This window comes from Sorex fumeus, unplaced genomic scaffold (genome assembly GCF_029834395.1).
Source record: "Sorex fumeus unplaced genomic scaffold, SorFum_2.1 ptg000063l, whole genome shotgun sequence".
NCBI lineage: Eukaryota > Metazoa > Chordata > Mammalia > Eulipotyphla > Soricidae > Sorex > Sorex fumeus.
The window spans coordinates 46,569,359-46,589,122 of NW_026606120.1; the positions used below are offsets into that span (position 1 = coordinate 46,569,359).

The following is a 19,764-nucleotide window of genomic DNA, read 5'->3' on the forward strand; positions in this document are numbered from 1 at the left end:
CGGAGGGCGAGACTTAAGGGCGGGCGGCGCGCGGGCAGCGCCAGGCGCCGAGGCGCGGAGCTAGGAGCCACGCCGAGCGGCGGCCACAGGCGGCCGGGCCCCCGCACCCATGCTGCTGCCGCTGGCCGGGGGCGCGCTCTTCTTCCCCGGGCTCTTCGCGCTCTGCACCTGGGGGCTGCGCCGCGCGCGGCCGCAATGGAGCGACTCGGACCGCGCCATGATCAGTACCAGGTGGGTGGGCGCGCGGCGGGCGGGCGGCCCGGGCCCCGCGGAGGGCGGGGCGGAGCGGGGCGGAGGGGGGCGGCGACAGGAAGCGCCGGGGGCTGCCCGCCGGGCTCCTCGCCCCCTCTCGGCGGCCCCGCGCGTGCTGCCCCCGAGGGGCCGGGGAACTTCCAGGGGACGCCCCGGGACTGACGGCGCGCTCCTCCCTTCTCCCCGCCGCAGGCTGGTCTCTTCGGTGCAGGCGGTGCTGGCCACCGGCTCGGGGATCATCATCGTCCGCTCCTGCAGAGACGTGATCACCGACAGGTAGGGGCCAGGGGCCCGGGGAGGGCAGCGTGGTGGCAGCGCCGTGCTCCGCCCGAGTCTCCACGTCGGGCTGCGCGCACACGCTCTCTCAGCTCTCCCTTAGCTCAGGCACTGGGGGAGTTGATTGATGGAAAACTCCGGGACCAGGGTTAGTCCCCTCCTCCTCTCCCCAGAGCTTTAAAGCGCGCGGCAGCTGCTGAGAAAGTAAACGGAAGAAACGCTCTTGAGTGCCATTTCTCGCGGGGGGACCTGTGTAAGGACAGAGTGGCCCCAGCGGTTCATTTGGGCGGGAGACGACGGTTTGAACCCAGGGCCGCAGTCATGCCAAGCCAGTTCTCCTCGGAGCCCCATCACCGGCCCCTCCCAGTTGTGCGTGTGATAGATAAGTGTGAAAATGATTCAGAAAGGGGAGTAGGTCGGGTTTTTAAAGCTTCTTGACTTGCTCTCCCCCGGGGACCTGCTCTGGCGCATTCTTTCCCCTGGATGGGTCCAGTGTGGTTAGCAGAGCACTCCTATGGAGAGGAAGAGCCCCACAAACCCTTCCTTACTGAAGCTGTTCTTGTCCTCCCTCTAGATTTGCAGAGAGCTTTCAGAAAACCGAGAAAGAGAGAGTGTGAATGTGTGTGTGCGCGTGTGTGTGTGTGGGGGGGTGGTCTGGAGCAGCTCAGGAAATGTCCATCTGGAGAAACCTACCATAAAGATTGGAGTAGTCCCTAGTATTCAGAACTGGGCAGTGGTAGTTCTTTTAAACTTCTTTTTGTTTAAAGCCACTCCCCACTTTTTTTTTTTGACCAGTCTTCCTAGAACCCGTCTCCCCTTCTCTTAGCTAAGTTGCAGGATGAGAACCAAATGTGCCAGGGCCATCTCAGAAGCGTCCCTGGCTTTTTTTTTTTTTCCCCTGTTGATATTACAAAGTGACCTGCTTTTCGCCTGTTGAGACTGGAACAGGAGGAAAGCCCCAGAAGCCAGAGATTTTAATGACTGGCTCTCACTTGGGATTAATCCTCTGATGATTTTCATGATTTTCTTCTTGGAGCATGTTTGTGAGTCCCAAGTGAAAGCAGCTCTTGGTGATGAGCTGTTCGTCACCAAGGCGGAGGGAAGATCATCCTGATCACACTCATCGGCCGTAACAGTAGCTTGCCCAGCCCCAAGTTTTATCTTGGTTGACTGTTATCTTGTCCTACAGCTCTCTCTCGCGCTCTCTCCTCCCTCTTTCTTTCCTCTCTCCTCTCTCTCCCTCCCCGCTCTCTCTCCCTCCCTCCTGTCCTCCTCTCTCCTCTCTCTCCCTCCCCGCTCTCTCTCTCTCCCTCCTATCCTCCTCTCTCCTCTCTCTCCCTCCCCACTCTTTCTCTCTCTCCCTCCTGTCCCCGGTTCAGTTGGAAAGCAGCCTCCTCTGCAGACAAAACTGAGCCAGTCTTGGCCGTAGCCCCTGCTTTGCACAGGCATGGGGGCAAGCAGCAGGCAACCACCGCACATTTCAGAAAGAGTTCTTTGCCTACGATTAGCTTTCACTTCTATAGCTCCATTGTTGAATTCCCCCTCAGAAACCCTCTGTTTGAGTTCTTGAGTAGGACAGCAAGCCAATGGTCCATTGGGTTTTTTGTTGTTTAAATTTTTTAGGTTCCTCCTTGGTTTTGTGTATCTTTATGCCTTAGGTTTTGTTATTGCAAAATACAGACATAGGACTGGAGAGATAGCACAGAGGGTAGGACACTTGCCTTGTATGTCTCTGAGCTGGGTTTGATTCCTGGAACCTGGTCTTCCCCAAGCACTACAAGAAGAGGTCCCTGAGCACAGAACCAGGAGTAAGCTCTGAGCACTGCCAGGTGTCTCCCCCTACCAAAAGTTAAAAAAAAAATGAAGTTAGGCACCACCTTTCTTTGCCCTCCACCTTTCCATGAATGCAGAGTTGCAGATAGTGGCCCCAGATCATACAGCCTAAGGACGAGAGTGATGGCTCAACAGGTGGAGTGATTGCTTTGCGTGCTGGGTTGGATCACTACCCCACCCCCTCACCCCAAGCCCTCAACAACTATCGGGTATGGAAACCTGAAACTTTAAAAATAAAAATCTTTTGGGGTTCAAATACTGTACATTCATATTTTTCCTTCTTATATGCCTCTTTATCTTATACCTGCATATCAAATAGCTATAATAGGCAAGGAAAGCAGACAAAAAAAGGGGGGGGGCCAAATTATATGCTGGATACGGTGGAGGACCAGGGATTTAATTAATTTTTTTGCTTTTGATTTTTTACTTGGGGGAGGGGGTTACACCAGCCAGTGCTCTGGGACCATGTAGTGCCAGGGATCAAATCCCAGTGCTTTTTAATAGAATATGAATGCAAACCTTTGAACTCTCTCTCCAGTCTCCAGTTAGTGTCTTCTTTGTGTTCACGTGCAGTGACTACCCCGGTTTGATACTTGCTACTTCTAGCTTGGTACCTGTTGGCCCAGTACTTGGCTCAGTAATTGACTTGGAACTGGATGGTTGTTCCAATGGGGAATGGAACCCAGGCCTCCTGCCTTCAAAGCTTACACTCTAGCCCACTGAGCTTTCTCTGTAACCGTCTAGTTAGGTTCTTAAAGAGGCCAGAATCCTAGAAGGACAAAGAGTTGCACTTCTAGGCAATTTTCTAAACTTACTTTTATTGAGATGGTATACATTTTGTTTTTGTTTTGGGACCGTATCTAACAGTGTTCAGGGAGGGGTCACTCCTGGCTCTGCACTCAGGAATTACTCCTGACGGGGCTTGAGAAAGCATATGGAATGTTGGGGATCAAGCCTGGGGTGGCTGTGTATAAGGCAAGAGCCCCTCCCACCGTACTATTGCTCTGATCCCTCAGAACTTCTAAATGTCTATATGTAAAAGGACTTGCAGGGCTGGAGTGATAGCACAGCGGGTAGGGCGTTTGCCTTGCACATGGCCGACCTGGGTTCTATTCCCAGCATCCCATATGGTTCCCCGAGCACCGCCAGGAGTAATTCCTGAGTGCAGAGCCAGGAGTAACCTCTGAGCATCGCTGGGTGTAAACCCCCCGCCCCAAGAAAAAAAAGAGACTTGCAGAATCTGGAGAAACAGTATGTGTTTGCCTTGCTTGTGGCCCATCTCAGTTCAGTCTTTGGCAACATAAGTTCTCTACGCTGAACAGGAGTGACCCCCAGGTACCACCAGGTGTGGCACACCCCATCCCCCTGCCCATAAAAAAGGACTTTCACACTTTTTTTATTCATTCGTTTTTTGACCATACCCATTGATGCTCAGGACTAAATCCTGGTTCTGCTTCCAGGGATCAATCCTGGTAGAGATCGGGGACTATATGGGATGCTGGGGGTTGAACCTGGGTCAGCTGCATGCAAGGCAAACACCCTACCTGCTGTACATTCACTCTGGCCCCTCAACTGAGCAAATATTGATTCAACCCCTTTGGATGAAAAAATAGGAATGCTGACTTTGGTCCCCGCTTTTCTGCTGATAGCTACCACTGTCAGGTAGTCCTTGAATGCTTGAGCACATGTACAGACATAATCATTTTTCTTAGTTGAATTTGGATTCTGGAATTGTAAAGGAATGGACTGGGGAGGCCTCCCAGAAACTCCTGAGAGTAGGGTTGTATGCAGATGTAAGAGAAAAGTTGTAATTGTTTAGCAACTGAGTAGTGTGGAAATCTTAGGTTTAGGACACATTTCAAACCAGTTACTTCGTGTTTCTGTGACTCATTTGTATGCATATATGTACCGGAGTGAGCTGTCACAGAAATGCCAGAAAATCCACTACGGACGAGCATCTAAATAAAGCAAATACTGAGAGCCAGTGAAATGCACAGTATTGAGTGAATTTCAACTCTCTGCTGTGATACTTAGGATTCTGCCCTGAAATTCTGATGTTACTCATTTTACCTTCAAGCCAACAGTCTCCCCCATTTGTGCTCATGGAACCATATGGTACTGGCATGTACTAAAGCCGTTTGAGACATATCCCTGGTCCAGACCTGCAATTTATTTTATTTTTGGCTTTGGGTCACACCTAGGGGACTCAGGGGCTGCTTCTGACTTTGTGCTTGGGGATTACTTGTAGCAGTAGTCGGGGAACCATAGTGTTGGGGATCTAACTCGATGCCCTGTAGGAAAAGCCTGCCCCCTACTGCTCTGGTTCCTGATTGGGATTGACAGCTATTCACTCTTATTACTTGTAAGTTCCAGCAATTTCAATGTAAACTATTTGGAGTTAAAAAAAAGGGGGGGGCTAGAGTAGAGTAGGGTATTTGCCTTGAAGTGGCCCGGGTTCAATTCCCTGTACCCCATATGGTCTCCAAGCCCTACCAGACATATCCCTGAGCACAGTCACAAAAAAAGAAAAAAAAAGTTATAGGAGGATGAAGGGGATGTGTTTAAGAAGAAGGTGCACTGAGCCCTCCATATTTATAGCCACAATTATTTCATCATTCAATGCTTTCTTTCAGGCACTGGCTGGCCCGAGAATATGTCTGGTTTTTGATTCCATACATGATCTATGACACCTATGCCATGTACCTCTGTGAGTGGTACCGAACCAGAGACCACAGCTGCAGATACTCCTTCACCGTTTTCCGAAGCTTCCTAAGTAAAAACCGCCTCATGATCACGCACCATGCAGTCATTCTGTTTATCCTTGTGCCAGTTACGCAGGTATGGCCTTCCGCATGCCAATGGTGGCCTTGGTCCTCCAAACGGGGCCTCCTGACCATCATGCAGGTGTGAAGATTGCCCCACTATTCCTGTCCTCACCTGCACTCCTTGTACCAGACACTGCTACAGTTAGAGTGCCCAGGCATATCATGTCGAAGATGAAATCTGAAATATTTGTGATCCTTCCAACTGGCAATCCCCCTGGCCTCTGTCCTTCTCGAGCATCTGTCAGAAGTTCTGTCTTTTTTAAAAAATTCATACAATGTTAAAACAATGTAAAATGGGCATCATACGAAACAGCATAATAATTTCTTGGGGGCTGGAGAGATAGTACAGCGGGGACGGCATTTGCCTTGCGTGCAGCCCACCTGGGTTTGACTCCTGGCATCTCATATGGCCCCCTGAACACCACCAGGAATAAGTCCTGAGTGCAGAGCCAGGAGTAACCCCTGAGCATCAACCTGATGCTCAGGTAGAAAAAATAAATAAATAAAAAATAAATTATTTTTAGAGTGCTGAGCATCAAACCTAGAGCCTCAAATATGGTCCTGAGTTCCTGAGTGTGATCTAAAGCATCGTAGAGCCTTTGTGACTGTAGCTCTGTAGAACTGTCCTCCCGTTGTTTGTCGATTTTCTCGAGCGGGCACCAGTAATGTCTCCATTGTGAGACTTGTTGGTACTGTTTTTGGCATATTGAATACGTCACAGGTAGCTTGCCAGGCTTTGCCATGCAGGCAGAATACTCTTGGTAGCTTGCCGGGCTCCCTGAGAGAAATCGAACCCAGGTTGGCCGCATACAAGGCAAACACCCTGCCCACTATGCTATCGTTCCAGCTCAGGGCCTTTGTGACTTCTATAAAATTTTTTTTAAAAAATGATGAGAGTAGGGTCCAGAAATATTTAGGATTTAGATACTTGTCTTGCATGCAGCTAACCCTGGTTCGATCCTTGGGCTCCACATATGATCTCCTAAACTCTGCTAGAAGTGATCCCTGAACATAGAGCCAGGGCTGGTGGTTGGACCCCCTTCTTTCCCCCAAAAAATATAAGATAAAAAACCAAGAGTATCCCAGTCAAGTGATTATTTGCTTTGAGAATTTTGTGCCTTACTTTGATTCTCAGAAAATCACAGTCTCTGTAATGACTTTATATGTAAGCATCTAGACTAGTGATTTCTCCCCAGACCCATTTCCTCTCCATCCTCCAGTAAAAGTTCCCCCAACAAGGGAGAGGAAACAAATAATACTTGTGTGCCTACTAGATGACACTGCTTGCTAACTTTCCACTAAGAGAAGTTGCTATAAATCTAATTTCCCCAGAAAGCAAAAAGGGAAAGAGGGAAGGAGTGGGTGGGGATATTGTATCTTTTTTGGTGGGGGGTGGGGAGTCACACCCGGCGATGCTCAGGGGTTACTCCTGATTCAGGAATCACTCCTGGTGGTGCTTGGGGAACCATATGGGATTCCAGGGATAGAACCCTGGTCAGCAACTTGCAAGGCAAATGCTATATCCATTGTACTAGCTCTCCAGCCTATGTATTCTTTAACAAATCTTTATTGATTGCTTTGGGACCTGAACATATAGTATAGGATCAGGTGCCCTTGGCATGACTGAGTTGGATACCCAAAAGTAGGCTCCATTAAAAATTCAGAGAAAGCTGGGTGTGTGCCCCCTTTGGACTTGCTTCTGGAGTTTCAGGGGGCCAGATTTTACTATGGCAGCAGCAGAATGAATGGGCCTATGCTGGCCCCTTTAACATTTCCCTGTCCCTTCTCAATCCCAGTCACCCTTTTTATAACCTCAGTTAGAATTTTCTTCCCACTGGTTCTCTAACCTCCCGATTTTATTTCTCTTTTTCCTCTCCAGAGATTTCGAGGAGAACTTGGGGATTTCTTTGTTGGCTGCATCTTCACCGCAGAACTGAGCACTCCGTTTGTGTCACTGGGCAGAGTTCTGATTCAGGCATGTAGAAACGCACTGGCAGAAACAAAGCTAAGGGGCAGACTCTGGTAGCTCGTGGGGCTTGGCGTAATCCCTGAGAATTAAGAATCACCAGGGGTGTGAGAGACCCGTAAACAGACTTAAAGGTGCCAGGGGTGGGGTGAACAGAATCAGATGTTCAAATGTGTAGTTTTTTGTTCGTTTGTTTGTTTTGCTTTTTGGGTCACACCTGGCAATGCTCAAGGTTTACTCCTGGCTCTGCACTCAGGAATCACTCCTGGTGGTGCTCGGGGGACCATATGGGATGCTGGGAATTGAACCCAGGTTGGCAGCACGCAAGGCAAATGCCCTACCTGCTGTGCTATCGCTCCAGCCCCAAAATGTGATAGTCTTTTTTTATGTACTGTATTTTGGCCACAGCTTTTCTCAAGTCCACACTTCCTGTGGTTGGACAGTGTATCAGTGAAAAAATTCCAAGGCTCTGTGCAGATAGAAATCCTCAGACATCTTTTCCACGAGTGTCAGGGACTTAGGTGCATGGTCATTGGTGTGGAACTTGGGCTGTTTGATTCTTGCAGCCCCACCCTCTTGTTGACACTATTCCTTCTCTTTATTGCTGGTGGGCTGTAGCGATAGCACAGCGGGTAGGGTGTTTGCCTTGCACACTGCCGACACGGCCAACCCGAGTTCGATTCCTCTGCCCCTCTCGGAGAGCCCAGCAAGCTACTGAGAGTATCTCGCCTGCACAGCAAAGCCTGGCAAGCTACCCGTGACATATTAGATATGCCAAACACAGTAACAAGTCTCACAATGTTACTGGGCCCGCTCGAGCAAATCGATGAACAACGGGAAGACAGTGAGAGTATTGGTGATGGTGCAGTTTTTGGGTCACATCAGAGCAGTGCTTAGGACTTACTCCTGGCTCTGCACTCAGCGATCACTTCTGGCAGAGCTCCGGGACCAGTGGGGTGCTGGGGATCAAACCCCGGGTAGCTGCAGGCAAGGCCTGCACCCATCTCCTGTACTATTGCCCTGGCCCCATATTTCTTCCTTTTTCTGTTTACAGTTCAAGCAGCAGCACACCCTCCTGTACAAGGTGAATGGAATCCTCACACTGTCCACTTTCCTTGCCTGCCGAATCCTTCTGTTCCCCTTCATGTACTGGTCCTATGGGCAGCAGCAGGAACTGAGCCTGTACCGAGTGCCATTCCACATCCCTTTCTACTGCAATGTGGCCAATGCCTTCCTCATCGCTCCCCAGATCTACTGGTTCTCTCTGCTGTGCAAGAAGGCAGCCCGGCTCTTTGATACTCCCCCTGCCAAAAAGGATGGTTAACTGCTGCCAGGAGTCAGTGAGGGTGCTACCTCATCTGCTCACTGTTCCATGGACCAAACTGCCCTGGGTAACCTCACCCTTTTGAGTATTGGTAAGCAGATGGGTTTGAGATTTTTTCTAAACAATGCACACACACACACACACACACACACACACACACACACACACACACACACCTTTTTTGCAAAAGCACTTTTTTCTTAGTAAAAACTCTTAAATCTTGTTAGACCTCCATTGGCAGCATGGTGGTTTCAATGGGGCCAGCGACCCTTCCCTGGACCTTTATCTCCATGGTTCCAGGAGGCAGAAGCATGGAGTGTGAAGATAGGTGAATAGGGTGACTAAGTGTCTGGACCCCAGCCTGGCCCTGCTATCAGCAGCTCCCCATCTTTCCACTCAGGACAGCAGCCACACATGCTGGGCCAGCAAAGGCCAGCGGTGGCTCTGAAAACACTTTGTAGTGATGGCCTTGACAACTTAACTGTGGGCGGGTCCTTTTATATTGTTTACTAAACACCCACCCGTTCTTTGCCTCATCCTCATCCTTGTGCCAACAGTAAATCCTGGTCCGTGGATTTTTTTTTTCCCATCAGAGGTCTCATGGGCCAGGGGTGGGCAGCAGGGAAAGAACCTGAAACACTTGGGTAAGTGGGGGACCCGATGGTCAGTAAGACCAGCGTCAAACACATGAGCTTGTCAAAGTATTACTCCTTTCAACGTGTCCCCCACAAGCTCAACTCTCCCCATATCCACAAGCACAGGGTACTCTCAAACCTCCTGGGGTTCAAGTGATGACTTTGGTAGTTCTTACTTGGGGAACCCCACCACTTGACATTGTCCTTTTCACATGAAGTAGAAATGGACTTCTCTACTCGACTGTGAGCTCACCCAGCCTGCCCTGATAAAGCGCTCGCGGCCCAGGCACAGCCCGTTCGTGTGCACTGACCCAGCCACAGAAGGGCTGTAGAGTGCGGGCCAGCCCTTGCAGAATGCGACCCAGGGCCAGACTCCTCCGCCCTCTGGCTGCAGACAGAATCCTCCGGTGCCAAGAAACTGCATTACCACGAAGTTTTCAAATGATAATGAATTTTTTAAAAAGTGCCTTTTAATTCATTGTTGTCCATGAATTTTAAAGTTCTGAATAATAGTGTTTCAAATTTGGACTATTTCAGCCTGTCATGGGTTCCACGTAAAAAATAGAATTTTTTTTTTTACTGTTTTGTTTTCTGTGTACCTTTTCTCAGTCACTCGTTGTCTTCAAACTGCACTATTATCCAACTTCTCACTTGCAAATCCATCAGTACCTGTGAGCCTCATCCTGGGACTTGCCCTGCACTGTGGTTACTTCTGGCATGTTCACTCTGGATGTCGGGCGGGCACAGATGTTCATGCATTCAGCTGGTACATACCTTCCTCCAATTGTGGTTTGCAGCATCTCATACTTGAGGACCAGTGACAAGAACTATTTCACGGAAAACTGAGGCAGAAACAAGAAGGGCCAGAGAGATAGCACAGCAGTAGAGCACTTGCCTTGCAAGTGGCCAACCCAGGCTCGATCCCTGGCATCCCATATGGTTCCTCCAAGCACCACCAGGAGTGATTCCTGAGTGCAGTCAGGAGTAAACCCTGAGCATCACCAGGTGTGGCTCAAAAAACTAGAGGACAGTAGAATATAAATATCTATAGATCAGTATTTAGAATAAATACTGCTAACATGGTCCAGGCATACCACATCAAGCAGCATTTTCTCGGTAGACAGGAAATAACTGGACCATCAGCAGACTGATGGTTGCAAACCACTGCTGATGCCTCATGGTTCTAGACATGGCAGGCTCTTGGAGTTCTAGTGCAATGTTCCTAGAACTGTCTTCTCCATTAGGAGGGTAGACACCAATAGATGTCACAGGGCCAATCCACTGCATGAAAGGGAGACTTGTGCCCTTTAGGTTAAGTGATAGGCACTCATTTTCCAAGCCCCTTTCTTGGCACCCAGTTTTAAAGTTGTCTTGTACCCTGGACCTCTTAAAAGTCCCATTTCTATGCTTTAACATACTCCATTCCCATTCATTCTTAAAAAACCAGGACAACTCACATCTGGCAGAAGATACCCAGATTTTAAACACAGCTCTGTTGTTTACTAGATCTTGAGTACAGCCTAAGTTTACCAGAGTTAAGACTGTATGGCAGGGGCTGGAGAGATAGCACAGCGGGTAGGGAGTTTGCCTTGCATAATGCCAACCCAGGTTCAATCCCGATCTCCATATAGATCCCAAGCACTACCACCGCATGATTCCTGAAGTGCAGAGCCAGAAGTAACCTTTGAGTGTCACCAAGTCTGCCCCCCAACGTCCCCAAAAGAAGAGGACAGTGCAATACAAATTATCTATAAACCAGCAGAGTATTACTGCCACACGATCCAGGCATACCAGGTTAAGCAGCATTTTTTTAATACTAGCAGATCCCTGCCCCCACCCCCCAAAGAAAAGCAAAAATCCTGGCAGAAGACCATCATTCAGAAGATAACCTTAAAAATTTTTTAATCATTTTTATTGAGGTACCAGGTATAATACTATTATACATTGTTCCAACCCGACACCCTTCACCAGTGTGTCTGATACTAATTAAGCACATACCCCTCTGACATTTCATTTTTTTGAACTAGTTCTATTTTACAGAGAGATAACAAGTCTCACTACCCACTGGTGGCCAAATAGAAATCTTGGCACAGTTGATGCCCCTTTGAAGGTACCGCAGAATGCCCTATGAAGAGGTTATCAGTGTAGAACACACAGTCGTTCCCTGTGATTTGCCCACTTGGGTTTCATCTGCCAAGTTTGAGGGTGAAGTCCAGTTACGAACCTGTCTTCCACCTTGACTTGGGCTGAGCCCAGTTTCAAGAGCATCTAAGCCTATAGCATGGCTGATGAACTCAAGACACAAGTGGAAACGCAAGAGAATTTTATTATGCTCTGTATATAGCAAATACCTAAGAAACTTTTTTTTTGCAGTTATGGCTGTTGGCGTTTTAGCTTGTGTCCAGGTTCACAGGACTAAGTCTGAGCTGCTTAGCTTATGCCCCCGTGGAGCCTGCCAAGTTGAGGCACCGCTGGGTTCTGACCTGCAGAGGTCAGAAGTTGCTGATCTTCTGCAGCAGAGTTTGGCGCCGCTCCTCTGGGGTAATGTTCTTCGCGATGGACTTTAAGAAGCGCTGCTCATTGGCCTTCTGGAACACGGAGCTCACTGAAGGGTTGGTCTTGCTCAGGGTTTCGTAGCTGGTGAGAATTTCTAGGGCCAACACATAGAGAGGGTCACACACATCTTGGTGGAGCATGGCCATGATGTGCAGCACATGACAGAACACCTGCGTGTAAACAAAGAGGCTTTCCTGGGTCAGGTCATGCTCATGTCCCTGGGCCCAGGGGCCAGCAGACTGTATTGACCTGATGGTGTCCAGGAGGTTGGTCAGGCTGCCACAAAGGAGTTTGACCACATGGCACCAGCCATCCAAGGGAAGCCAATTGCGACAACTCTGGCTACAGAGAAACTGAAAGACTCTCAGGAAGAGAACGGAGAGCTGCAGCTCCTGGGCGAACGGCTTCAGGTTGAGGAGAGGAACAAACTGAATATATTCCAGGCTGTATGGGACATGCAGGAGCTGCTGCTCCAACAGCCTCCTGGTCAGCTGGTGAAGGCACTGCCACTCCTGGGTGCTGCACCATGGCAGCAGCTGCACCAGAGCCACCAGAAAGCCCTTGCTGAATAGTCTGACCTCCTCGGGGTTGCTCAAATCCATCACCAAGAGAGAGAGCATTTGCTCCGAGATGCCCTTGGAGATGGAGCAGCATTCCATCCAGGCCAGCAGCCCGGTGCCCGGCCCGTAGCCCGGGTGGGCCTGTGAGGTCCACTCGTCCTCAGAAAGCTTACAGATCTCAAAGAGTGTGGCTGGCACTTCACACTTAAAGTGGCCCTCAAAGAAATTCTTCAGTCTCAGGCCCACTGTCCAGTCCAGCTGCTCCAGCTTCCGGTGGAGCCATGACAGGGACTTGGTCCAGGTGTCTGGGGAGATGGTCTCAACGTTAGCCAAGACGGCCTCGCAAAGGAGATCCAGGATATGGATCACCTGATCCTTCCCGTCCAGGGAGAGGCACCGCTTCTCCTTGGGCAGCTGCCAGTATTTGCTAAAGCCATCCAGGAGCTGGCAGACGCTGAAGATGAGGGGAAATGGGGAGCAGGTCTGGAGCCAATATTCCTCTAGGCATGCGTTGGCTTCTAGGCTCTGGATGAAGATCTTCACGCTCAGCTCCACCTCTTTGACATCGAGCATCAAGAAAGGCAGGACGAATGCTTTCAGCACCTCATCTGGCTCCAGGAGAGTGGCCACAGGAATCCCCTGTGGCTTCACGGGGTTCATCAGGCAGTTTACGAGCTCCAAGAACTGCTTTTCTTCCTTGGGTGTCGCCAGCTTCCCCCAGACGGCTTCTTTGAGGCATGACACTACGAGTGTGGAGTCTGGACTTGCATCCTGCTCTCGCGAGCACTTGAGCGCAGGGAAGGAGGTGAGAATCTGGGCCAGGAACCTGTGGGCACCGAGATGGCTGACAGCCATGACACACATCTTCTTCACCGTCACCTCTGGGCTCAGAATCAGCAGGCGGGCCACAGACGCTACCGCTTTGGCCAAGCCTTGCTCGGAGGGGCTCTGTACAAGCTGGTTAAAAGTCACATTGAGGTCATCCTGAAACCCCTCCAAGTAAACCGACAACTTTGCAGAGAGCCCCTCCCAGCCCCAGGAAGACAGGACGCCGGAGAGGACTTTGTTTTTATCAGGCAGCGACAGGCTGGCATAACATCCCAGAATCAAGGTGATGACTTGCTTGACCTGAGATTCAGGGATGGCTCGGTCTGCCACACTGACCTCAATCACCGTCTCTAGCAGCATCAGCACCAACGCTGGCTCTTGGAAGAGGGCCTGGTTGTTCACGAGACAGGTCAGCCACTCGGGGGAGAAGGCCCATCTCTTCTCCGAAGCAAAAATGTAGCACACTTCCATGTGCCGGTCCATCTTCTGCTCAATTATGGCCATGGCGATGGCAGCCGTGATATCCTTCTCAAAGCCTTTGTGCTTCAGGACCCTGGCCGTTTTCTTCAGGAAGTCCGCCACACACTCCGCCAGCTCTGAGACCACTTGCCGCTCCTCCTTGGACAAGGTGGCGTTGTCCAGGAACAGCTTCAGGTTCTGGCTGAAGGAAGTGAGACTGTCGCAGAGCCGGTAGCTGTCATAGCTGGTGCCCTGGCTGCTGTCGAGCAGGGCCTGCAGCTCCTCCCCCCACTCCCCCAGCAGGCCGCGTATGAACTCGAACCCCATGAAGACGGTCTCGTTGGGGAGCCTGGCCAGAGAGGTCAGGCTGACGTCCCGCTCCGCCTCCCTCACCTTTTCCGCGAGCGCCTGCTGGTGGTATGGGTTCTGAGTGTCCGAGTTCCACACGGAGATCACTGTGGCCAGTTTGTCTAGATACACAGTGGCCGACACTTCCTGGGGGTCGTCCTCCGTCAGGGCAAAGACGGTGAGCATGTCAGCCAGGTTGGCCAGGGCGCAGCACTTCATCCTGGGGCACAAGATGCTGCTCTGGATTTGCTTCAGCCCGCTGAGCAGCATGGCCAGCAAGGGCATGGTGGGACTCACATCCGGGTCCGACTTAAACCTCTTCGGCGGGTGGGAGAACTCATCGGCTGCTGAGACATACTGATGGGCCATGGCCCGAAACTGGGAGAGCAGGGGGTCCTGCTGGTTGCCCTTGTGTTTCATCATCTCCCACCAGACATCGAGGAAGAAGGCCACGTCCTGTGAAGAAGTGTCAGTGCGCATGTGCTCCAGAAAGTGCTCCAGCTCCGAGCGGCAGATGGTGTTGGGCAGGGCCATCAGGAGCTGGATGAAGAGTCCGGAAGCTTCCAAGGATTTGAGCAGCTCAAAAAGGACCGTGTGGTTGATGGTCGGGATCATGTTGCCCACCGAGAAGAATACATCTTCCTGCCAGCGAGTTTCAGTGTCAGAAGGGCTGGCAGGAGAGGGCTGAAGAACCTTGGTCCAGATGACAATCAGAGCCTTCTTCTTCCAGGTACACGGCTGCGAGTCTGCTATGGCCGAGATCTCCTTCAAGGCCTCCACAATCGGCCGCCCAACATGCTCCCAGTCTGATTTGGTCAGTTCGGACAGGACTTTAGGGTGGAACAGCTGCTCAGCCAGCAAGAAGCCCCCATGCAGTATTGTCATTTCTTCACAGATATTCAAGGGTCCTGCACAGAGACAAGCAGAGTGTGTGGGTGGAAGGCAAGGGTGGGGTGGTACTAACCACCACTCCAGACTGGGAGCCTAAAGAATTAAAAAAAAAAGGTGGTCCCCAGGGCTGGAGAGATGGTCCAGCAAGTAGGGCACTTGCCGTTCATGTAGTCGAACCCAGTTCAATACCCAGCACCACATATGGTCCCCTAAGCCCTAGCAGGTGTGTTCCCTGAACAGAGTCAGAACTAAACCCTGAGCACCATGGGGTTTGGCCCCAAAAGAAAAGGTCCCCACAACCCAACCCTCTAGCCTGGAACTGGAATGCCAGTGTCAATGGGCACTGCTGAAAAGGAAAGAGAATCAGAACAGGTCTGGAGGGAACAGTTCTGTTCTGGCTCTCTGCCTTTGGACATTAAAAGGAGACAAGGAGGGGCTGAGACCAAAGAGGAACACTAGTCCTAGCATATGACCACTGAAGTTTGCTGCCCAGAGGGGCAAACAATGAGTAATGAAGAGACCCTCCGGCCAAGGACAAGCCAGGAGTAGGAAGTGAGGCTTAGAGACAGCACAAGGCCAGCACTAAACTACAGGGGAGGCCACACCCCAAACAGGACATGACAAATGAGCAATGAGTAATGATCCACACCATCCAGACAGGGACAACACGCCAAAGCTGTGGGCACAGGAGGCAGATCCTGCCTCCCTGCTTTTCTGACTGTCTTGCCTGGCAAATGAATTCTGAACATTCTTTTCAGGGAAACAAGTTAGCCTACAACTCCTTCCAGTCCAGAAAAAGCTACAGAGCTCTGATTCTCTCTGGTAGAAATTAAGAGGTAGAACAACTGTTCTAGATTGAGAAATAAAGTCCTTCCTGGAAGTGAGTCAGGAATGCACATGGACTCAGGGAAGATTTGCTGGAATCTTCCATGAGCCTCAGTTCATTTCGTGCCCTTGTCATTGAGAGGACGTCACCTGGGGCAGATACCCGACAAGGCCTCCCTCCTGCAGGCACAGTGAGGTCAGAGGATACAGCTTCACAAGCCACTCCACTGTACTGTGCTCACTGTTAGCTCACAACCCAGGCACAAGCTTGGGCGACAGCTCGAGACGAAATTATCTATATGCAGGGGCCCCTGGTTCTATTCCCATAGTGCGCCAAACACTGCTGGGAAGAACCCCCCGTACTGTTGAATATGGCCCAAAACCAAACAAATAAGTGCTGCAATAAGAATAAGGTTATCACAACTTCTGCAAGATAGTACAGAAATTTAGGTGCTCGCATGCACCCAAGTTCAATTCCAAGAACCGCAGATGCTCTCCATAAATACTACCCATAAAGACTCCAGATGAGCACCACTGGATGTGGCCCCATCCCCCCACCTCCCAATAAAAAGAATCAGGCTGCTAAAAAGGCCTGACTCAGTGCTCAGTTCAGATTTGATTTTCCCAAACTTTTCCTTTGTTGGGAGGACCAGAATCCTAATACTCCTTACTACCTTCAACTGCAAGAAAAGAAAGGAAAAGTCTTAGATATAAACAAATGTAAGTCAGAGTTCAGACTGATTTTGAGGAGGCGGGAGACACAGTACAAAGTAAGGAGCTTGCCTGGTATGCGTTGGATCCCCAACATCCGTATGGTTCCCCAAGTCCCACCAGCAGTGATTCCTGAGTGCAGAGCCAAAAGTAACCTCTGAGCACTGCTGGGGGTGACCCAAACAAAACAATTTGATTTGAACTGTTCTCTATCCAATATTCCTTGGGTGGTTATTTGTATTTTGTTCCACACCCAGTGGTGCTCAGAGCTTACTTCTGGCGCTGTGCTCAGGGATCACTTCTGGTGATGCTTGGGAGACCAGATGGACACCAAAGAGCAAACCTGTATCAGTCTTATGCAAGGCAAATGCTCTAACCCAATCAGCTCTTGACAGTGTAGTTTTTCTTTGATTTCTGGGGGGGACACACTTGGCAATGTTAAGAGTTTACTCCTGGCTCTGCACTCAGAGACCACTCCTGGCAGGATGTCAGAGACCAAACAGGGTGCTGGGATGTGATGCCAGGGTCAGCAGTGTGCAAGGCAATCACACTTACCCACTACACTACCTCTGCAGCCCCTTGTTAGTGTTTGTTGTTCTGGGGACTGAACCCAGGGCTGTCTCATATCTGCAAGGCAAGTGCTCTACCACTGAGACACAATCCTGGCCTTCACTCAGCAGTATTCCTGAATCCCCTTCCCTTTTCCAGGAATCAGATCCTGGAAAACAGACCTTGCTCTGAGTATGTCAATTGCTCCTCGAAAACATTTTCATTATTTGGTATGGGCAGGAGCCAACAGAAAAATCCTGATTCTAGTTAGGAATATCCTGCCCCTTTAGCCATTTATGCGAGGGCAATAGGCCAGTGCATCTGCACTTCTCGTCAGTCGGCTGAGAGGCCCCAGCGAGACTCCCAGGAAGCATCCCTTTACCAAAGGGATCTCAGTTCTGATCTTTTTAGCTCTGGCCATTCTCCCAGGACTCCAAAATATTCCCCTGTGACTGTAAACTTAATCTTTGTTTTGTGGTCATCCTTGGCTGTGCTCAGGGGTTACTCCTGGCTCTGCACTCAGGAATCATGCCTTGCGGTGCTATATGGGATGCCAGGGATCGAACCAGGGTGGGCGACGTACTAAGGGAGCACCCTCTCTGCTATACTATTGCTCCAGCTCCTGTAAACTTAATCTTACTGCACTCTCACCTTCAGTTATTTGTCCTCAATACCAACATTCCAGAGACTAAATACAATATGCAGAGTCGAGTTGGGAAAATCCCAAGTGTCTTATCACTGCGGTTACCTGGTGCCTGCACGTGCTCATTCCTTGAGTTTATCAAGGGCCTACTCCGTGCCAGTCACTGCGCTAAGCGGGACACTTGTAAGATCACTTTGAACCTTCAACCCTTTGAGAACTATAATCCCTGCTTTAGAGATGGGAACACGGAGACCCCAAAGCAATCTGTCCCAATATTATGACGACAGTGCTGTGAGGTAGGAGGAAAAATCGTCCCTGCTGCTAAGCTATGAACTCCCAACTTCACATTTCCACTGCTGAAAACTTCACTGGGGGCCAGGGACCCAACATTCTACCACTGCCAATAATTGACACATCTCCCGGAATACTCTCCTGGTCTTATGCCCTCAAAGACATGTGCAGGAGGCCCAAGAGATAAGGCGCTTGTCTTTGCCCGAGAGGGTGTCGGTCAATCCACCACACCACACATGATGCTCCAAGCACAGCCAGGAAGCGATCCCTGAGCACGAGACAAGAATAAACTCTGAGCACAGCTGTGGCCCCAAAGCAACAGAATAGAACATGTGCAGACTAGGAACGTAACTCAGTGGTAGAGAGCATGTCTGGGAGGTATGAGGTCCTGGATTCCTTACCCACAACCCCTCTCCCCAAAGTACACGTCCAGCAGTCTGGAAGGCAGGTGGACAGGGAGTCACCAGCTTACTCCAGCCATCCCACCTCGCGCCTCACGCCACCCCAGACCTTGCTCTGAGTATGTTAATTGCTTTCTCGTGCCTCCCAACTGCTAAATCTGATGAAGTGAGCGCCAGGCACTGTACCCAGGGCTGTAGACACGTGATGGCACACACGACGGGGCACGGTCCCGTGCCCGTTTTACCGACGAGGACTTCACGGGCACGGAAGACCGTGACTCAAATGTCTTGGTGGCGAGTCACTAAGAGTTCGCCGGGACAGCCGGGGCTCCCGGGGGCGTGCCCGGAGCCCGGGCTTTTCCAAAGGACGCGCCCGAAGCCCGTTGGCCTTCAGGAAATCCAACTGCACACCCCGCTCCGCCCTTCACGTGGAAACGGGCCCGGAGGCGGGTCGCGGAGCGCGGCGGCGTGGGCCGTGGCCGGGCCACCCCCGCCCTCCACACTTCGCCCCGACACGGAGTTTCCCCTCTGCCCAGGCCCTCTCGGACCCGCCCAGCGGACCCGGGCCGAGGAGCCGGACACCCACCTAGGTCCATGGCGGCGACGCTGGAGGCGGCGCGGCCGCCCCTCCCCCGCACGCGCGCGCGCGAGTTGCGCAGGCGCCCCGGCACAATGGGCGGAGTCCGGAGCCAGGGCCGGAGCCACGCCCCTGGCCCCGCCCCCAGTCCCAGCCGGCCTCGGCGCCTTCTCCACCCTCCAATAAGCTCGCTCCCCGCAGGTAACCCACCCGCCTTCTCCCCGCCTCCAAGGATCCTGGCCCCTCCCCGCCACTTCCAGGTCCCGCCCAACTCCCAGAGGCCTAGGTGGTGATTGGCCCAGGCACTGGGCCGCTTTCCCGGTCGCCCAGTAAGTCCCGGGAGTTCGCCGGCGCGGCAGGTTCCTCCCCAGGTCGCCCGCCAAGCGATCGGGCCGCGCGCCGTTTCCTTCCGCAGCAGCTGGGTTCGTCTGCCTCGCCCAGCCTCCCTCCCTGCACGACGCCACGCCTTCAGACTGTCCCCTCAGCCCCTTAACTTTCCGGTGTCGCAGATGTAGACGCCTTTGAAATTTTAATGGTATTTCTCCCTAGAAAATAAATGGTGGGTGGGGCCGGAGCGATAGCATAGCGGGTAGGGCGATTGCCTCGCATGCAGCCGACCTGGGTTCGATCCCCGGCATCCCATATGGTCCCCCAAGCACCGCCAGGAGTAATTCCTGAGTGCAGAGCCAGGAATAACCCTGACCAAAAAGAAAATAAATGGTGAGTTAAGAGTGTTAAGGGAGGGGGCCTGGGGCGTTAGCACTGCGGGTAGGGCGTTTGCCTTGCACGCGGTCAACTCGGGTTCAATTCCCAGCAATAGGACAGCGGGTAGGCTCTGTGCACGGTGATTAGTCCTGGCGGGCTCAGAGCTGGAGCGATAGATAATACAGGTAGGAAGCTCGTTTTGCATGCGGCCCTTCCGGGTTCTATATGATGCACCCCATATGTTGCCCTGAGCCCCACCAGGAGAGATTCCTAAGCGCATGAGTCAAGAGTACGCCCTGAGCATCTCTG

General features: G+C 51.4%; 2 protein-coding genes across 2 annotated transcripts; one reads left to right on the forward strand and one right to left on the reverse strand.

The window, feature by feature from the left end:
* TLCD3A (TLC domain containing 3A) lies at positions 1–9,694 on the forward strand. Its single transcript, XM_056126900.1, has 5 exons — positions 1–231; positions 445–528; positions 4,995–5,199; positions 7,066–7,161; positions 8,207–9,694. Exons 1-5 carry the CDS (start codon positions 110–112, stop codon positions 8,474–8,476), a joined length of 777 nt encoding a protein of 258 aa, XP_055982875.1. The 5' UTR covers positions 1–109; the 3' UTR covers positions 8,477–9,694.
* A 1,365-nt stretch (positions 9,695–11,059) lies between these two features.
* Positions 11,060–18,814, reverse strand: GEMIN4 (gem nuclear organelle associated protein 4). The gene is made up of 2 exons (XM_056126891.1): positions 18,760–18,814; positions 11,060–14,770 (listed from the first exon to the last, which is right to left on the reverse strand). The coding sequence occupies exons 1-2, from the start codon at positions 18,767–18,769 to the stop codon at positions 11,604–11,606; spliced, it is 3,177 nt and encodes a 1,058-aa protein (XP_055982866.1). The 5' UTR covers positions 18,770–18,814; the 3' UTR covers positions 11,060–11,603.
* Between the last annotated feature and the right edge of the window lie 950 nt (positions 18,815–19,764).